This window comes from Otolemur garnettii, unplaced genomic scaffold, assembly GCF_000181295.1.
Source record: "Otolemur garnettii isolate 467f Iridium unplaced genomic scaffold, OtoGar3 scaffold00059, whole genome shotgun sequence".
NCBI lineage: Eukaryota > Metazoa > Chordata > Mammalia > Primates > Galagidae > Otolemur > Otolemur garnettii.
In genome coordinates, this window is record NW_003852454.1 from 7004369 (window position 1) to 7010355 (window position 5987).

Consider the following 5987-nt stretch of genomic DNA (forward strand, 5'->3'; position numbering starts at 1 on the left):
CTGGAAGTTCAAGTCAGTACAATAAGCATAAAAAAGAAATTAAAGGCATAATGATTGGAAAGACATAAAACTCTTCCTATTTGCAGATGTCACAACTGTCAGTGTAGAAAATTCCAAGGATGCTACAAAATCTCCTAGAACTAATACATTAGTTCAGGAAAGCTGTAATCTAAGCCATATAGCGACACAGAGACAGCAGGAAATGGATGAATTTAGAGAAAATAGAACAGTCCAAAAGAGTTCAAAGGAATTATTGAGACAAAGGAAATAAAAGAGGGCAGGAAGGAGAGAAATAGAAAAGGAAAAGAAAGAAAATGAAAGGAAGAAGGAAACTAGGTGGGGGGTGGGGGGGGACGGGGTCCTTTGTTTTTTGAGACATAGTCTCACTTTGTTGCCCACAGTAGCTATGTGGGCATATATAGCATATCATAGCTCACAGGAACCTCAAACTCTTCGGCAAGAGCAATCCTCTTGCCTCAGTCTCCTGAGTAGATGGGACTACAGGCACTGACCACAATGCCCAGCTATTTTTAGAAACAGAGTCTAGCTCTTGCTCAGGCTGGTCTTGTAAGCTCAAGCAATCCACCTGCCTCAGTCTCCCAGAGTGTTAGTATTTTTTGACAGCTATTGAACATCTTACTAATCTCTCAAAGATACTGTAAAGAAAGGGATTAGGGCTCAGGCTGTGGCTCACACCTATAATCCCTAGTGCTCTGGCAGGCTGAGGCAGGAAGATTGCTTGAACTCAGGAATTCAAGACAGCCTAAGCAAGAGCAAGACCCTGTCTCTACTAAAAACAGAAAAATTAGGCAGGTATGGTGATGAACACCTGTAGTCCCACTACAAAGGAGGCTAAGGCAGGAGGATCGCTTGAGCCAAGGAGTCTGAGGTTACAGTGAGCTATGATGATGTCAGTGCACTATACTCAAAGCAACGTCAGTAATTCTAAAATTGAATATATAGGCCTTTATATTACTTGTTTTTCTTTAAACAAATATTCTGGCTCTAATGATTAAAATAAATACATAGATATCTAGATACACATATAGAGTAAAGAGCTGAAATTAAAGACTTCCAAGAAATTTTGAGTTAAGGGTTCCTTATCATTTGCTATTTTTACCATAGGTGCCTAAAAGAACTGTTTTCATCCTCAACCCAACTCCTATGCCCACAGATACACACATGCACAAAAAATAAGAGAATTCTGTGGGTAATACTTACGCCTAGGTACTGAGAAGGAAACCTTGCTGTGATACACTCAATGCCATACAATTGGTATTCTGGAGGATTAAATCATATGTGTAATATTCAGTGAAACCCACAGAATACATGTATACTCCCCCAGGCAAGGATCCTAGTGTGGATGAGGTCTTTCTCCCCAAAGCCAGCACTATAATGAGATTCCACTTCATAGTTGTAATACTGGCTACATGAAGCACAGATTTGCTTTTCTGCCACTACTTTTTTACTTCTTTCCCCAGTACTTTCTGTCTCAGTGTCAACAATTCTTAAACAAATACATACACACACTCACACAAAGTAAAAGCATCCATCTACTTGACCATGACACACATTAACTCTGCTCATCACCAGCACAGAAACAGATGTCATCGTTCTGGTCCCAGCTCTACCAATGACACTTTTTTTAACTACATACCAATAGCATACACAAAAGTACAGAGTAAAAAAGCGAAAACTGTACTATGATTAAAGTTATATACAAATTATACAGTTAAGGGAAAAGGAAATATAACAAAATATGAAAAAAATGGAAAATTATTTGTTTTTCTATTATGTTTTTATTGGTACCACATAACAGCTGAATCATGGTAAATATTATTTTTCCTATTATGTTTTTACAATCATGTGTAAAATAAAAAAGGAAGATTAATGAAAGCATTTTTAGATCACATTAAGCACTTTATACGAAACATGCTATCTGAAGAAAAATTCCTTTGGAATAATAATGGAATAATGATAAGTACACAGCAGAGTGTGAGTCTAAAGCCCTACACTCTGTCACTTGTTCTACCCTCGTGTACCAAGTCACTCTGGGGAAAAGCACTCAAACTTTTCTTTACAACCTCAAGATACTCAAATTTTGAAGGCTATGATGTAAGATCACTAAAAATTCTGAAATAGGTATGATGCAATGAGTGACTTAGAAGTAAGTAAGTAAGTAAACAGACTTCTAGACTTAGAACTAAGTTCTTCCTGGACATTAACTTTTTGATGAGTCTTCATTCACACGTTAAATCCCTCCTGTCACTTCCTCTCCTTCTGGAATCACAAAAAATTACCCACCTGTCCTCAAATATCATCACAAAGGATAGTGAAAGGAATGCAAGAACTGGAAACAAGAGGTCACAACTGACATCACAATCTTTATTTATTCAACATTACTTATTGTACACTGGTCACATGCCAGAGATTCTTCAAGGCACTGAACTCATGCTCAGTGAGAATAAAATATTGGGAAATAAAGTGAATAAAATAAAGTTCACTCCCACTAGACTAAACAAGTACTTTGTAGTAACGATCACTAAGAAGAAAACTCATGCAGGGTCAGGACACAGAGAGCTCCTAAATGTGCCGTTCTGGGTGGCCTCTGTAACGAAGTGATACTATGCAAGACGAGAGCTGCGTGGAGAGAGGGAGAAGGCCACAATGATACCCAGGGGATTCATGTTTCAGGCAGAAGGAATCATAAACACCAAGGCCTCCAAACAGAAGATGCTCAGAATGTTGTAAAGCAGCAAGGAGGCCAATGTGGCAGGAGCGAAGAGAACTTTAAGAAAGAACAGTAGGAATGACATCAGAATGGTGGTAGGTGCTAATCATGCAGAGCCTGGTGGGGTATAGCAAGCCTCTGAGTTGCAGTCTGGGTATGATGGGAAGGAAGCCTTTGGAGAATTTGTAAAAGACGATTGACATGTCCTGATTTACCTTCTAAAAAGGTAAGCCCGGGTGCTATGTGAAAAACAGACTTTAGGCATGGGGAAAGAACAGGAGAAAAGATACTGGTTAGGTAAATACCATAGAGCCCAGGTAAACAGCATGCATGACAGCTGGAACTAGGAAGACAATAGCAGTGATGATGAGAATTACTGAGATTCAGCATGCAGTTTTAAAAGCAAAGCCAATGGGATTAGTTAATGGATTCAGTCTGTATGAAAGAAAGTCAATAACAACTCCATAGTTTCTGGCCTGGGAAAGTGAGTGAATGGAGGTTAAGTTTGAAGACCTAGAAACCCTTACTAAAAAACTAATTCACCTATTCACAAATAGCGTAAGTGTTACTAACATGAAACTGAAAAAGCAGAAGCAGAGACTGCTTTTTACACTCACCATTGGCAGATTGTATCATGTTCCCGGATTTCTGGACTTCATCAAATTTTGTAAAAATTACATTCAACCTGTATGAAAGGCAAAAATACACAGAAACTATTAACTATCACTTTTTACAGCCAATTATATTAAAACACTAATGTGAAGTTGAGCCCTCCTGGCCCCCAAAAGTCAATGATACAAACCCACCTAACAAAAAAACAGCAACTATTTCAGCAACATCAACAATAGTCAATAATAATTAAGCACATACTACAGGTCAAGAATGAGTTCTATGGGTATATCTGGAAGAGCTCGTATAATTTTTCTAACAGCCATATAAAGGTTCTTACCAACCCCATGCCACAGATAAAGAAATCAAGACCCTATACCTTATTTAAGGTAACATAGTGAGGTGGATATCCTAGCCCAGAGAGTGAAAATCCAGAGCTCCTGCTCTCTGATGTTATATTAACTGAGCAGCCCACACAAAGGAGCTGGGCTCGGTGGCTCATGCCTGTAATCCTAGCACTCTGGGAGGCCGAGGCGGGTGAACTGCTTGAACTCACGAGTTCGAGACCAGCCTGAGCCAGAATGAGACCCCGTCTCTAAAAATAGCAAGGCTATATGGTGAGTGCCTATCCCAGCTACTTGGAAGGCTAAGGCAAGAAGTTGCTTGAGCCCAAGAGTTTGAGGTTGCCATGAGGTATGACACCACAGCATTCTACCTAGGGTGACAAAGTGAGACTCTATCTCAAAAAAAAAAAAAAGGTATTCATTCTGAAAACAGTATACTTCTCCTACTTTTAAGCACAGACTGTCAATTACTTAGGATAAAGCTTTTCAAAATGCACAAAATTTAGGCCTGTCAGTGGCTCACACCTGTAATCCTAAGACTCTGGGAGTCTGAGGCAGGCAGATTGCTTGAGTTTAGGAGTTAGAAACCAGTCTGAGCAAGAGCGAGATCCCATCTCTAAAAACTAGCCAGGTGTTGTGGCACGTGCCTGTAGTCCCAGCTACTACTCAGAAGGCTGACGCAAGAAAATTGCTTGAGCCCAGGAGTTTGAGGTTGCTGTGAGATATGACACCATGGCACTCACCCCCAAGAAGAATGAGTGAAACTCTGCCCCCACCAAAAAAAGCACAAAAATTACACTACAAGGGCTTATGCTTACTTAATACTCAATTCAAAAATTCTGTAAATAATTTCTCTAGAAACAAACATGACTAGAGAATCTTCAGCTGAAAAAATTCTGCATCCCATTTATTTTATTAAAGGATCGTTTCACCTTGGCATTGAAACGCCCTACATCCCCTACGTAGTCTGACACATCCTCACCTTCTCTCTAGAGAACTTCAACTATTTCACACACGTTCTGCGTTAGTCTATTCATTTGTTCATTCACTCAACAAATACTTGAATGCCCATTATGTGCCTAGCAAGAGCTAGGTGCTATTTAATCTGTTAAGTTCCTATCCTCTGGAGGTTACATTTTAAGGAATAGGGAAGCCAAAAACACACATCAGCAAATGAAAGGGATGAACCAGCCCAACACACTGCCTCTCCTTATTTCATGGGAGTTATCAGTGGTCATTTCAGGCCAACTTTCCATTAAGCCCAGAGGAGCTCCCTCATAATCCTTCTCAAAACTGCTCCAGGCAGCCATTAGTGATTAACAAAAATTCACTGCCATCTCAGGATCAGATATGAGGAAAACTATCACTCACTTTCAAATCCAGTGGTTATTAAAGACCGAGAAAGATGCCTTAGAATACATTTCTTATGATGTTTCCATTACCTTCCCTTTTAAAAGGGACAAAGATCTCCAATGGCTTGACAAACTCATGAATATTACCACTACCACAGGCTGCCAGGGCAAGCCCTGACTAACATGCCACTTTATTGTGTCACAACCACACCTCTGACGTGAGCATGACTGCAAGTTCCCAAGTTAGACCTGAGCATACCTCTAGCCTGGTTGTTCTGAAATTACTGGAAGAATATTCACCATTAAAAATAGCAACTATGTTAAGAGTCTGTAGATTCTTTATCAGTGCTAAGATCTACTCACTGTGGGCACATTACCCATAACTTTGTAGGTCCAAACAACAAGGTGTAAGAACCCCACCGTTACTGATTCTTGCACCTTAATCCAGAATTCCCTTTGTTGTCACATTCCTATCTTACTAGTTCTCTCCTCCTCTGCTCAATAATGCTGACACAATGGCTTCTATCAAAGTTATCACCTCAAGAGACAGTGTGACATCAACAAGGCATTCCTTAGGAATGGAAGGACTGGCTTTGTCTGAGCACCAAAATACAAAATACCTCTCTTAGGAACTATCAATTTACACAAACCAAAAGGGTGAGTTTTATATGTTCAAAGACATTGAATACATAACTAATTATTACCCTCTGAAGCCACCAAATTTCTTTTGTTTATTTTGAATCTTTGGATTGCAATTTAAAATTAATTTCTTGGGGGGGGGGGGCAAGATGGCCGATTGGAGCCAGCTTTCCACAGAGGCTCCTGTCAAGAAGGAGAGTTAAAGGACAGAACTTTAGCAAGTAAGCTGATGGTTTGGAGCTGAGTCATACCATGCTCATGGCTGGGAAGAATCAACATTGTTAAAATGTCCTTATTACCCAAAGCAATATA

General features: G+C 39.8%; 1 protein-coding gene across 1 annotated transcript in view; it reads right to left on the reverse strand.

Annotated features, from left to right (window-relative positions):
• CLASP1 (cytoplasmic linker associated protein 1) overlaps positions 1 to 5987 on the reverse strand; it is a 303536-nt gene that overhangs the window by 164151 nt on the left and 133398 nt on the right. Inside the window, exon 8 of the mRNA XM_023514808.1 lies at positions 3349 to 3416. Within this exon, the coding sequence (XP_023370576.1) occupies positions 3349 to 3416 (68 nt within the window). The remainder of the gene's footprint in view (positions 1 to 3348; positions 3417 to 5987) is intronic.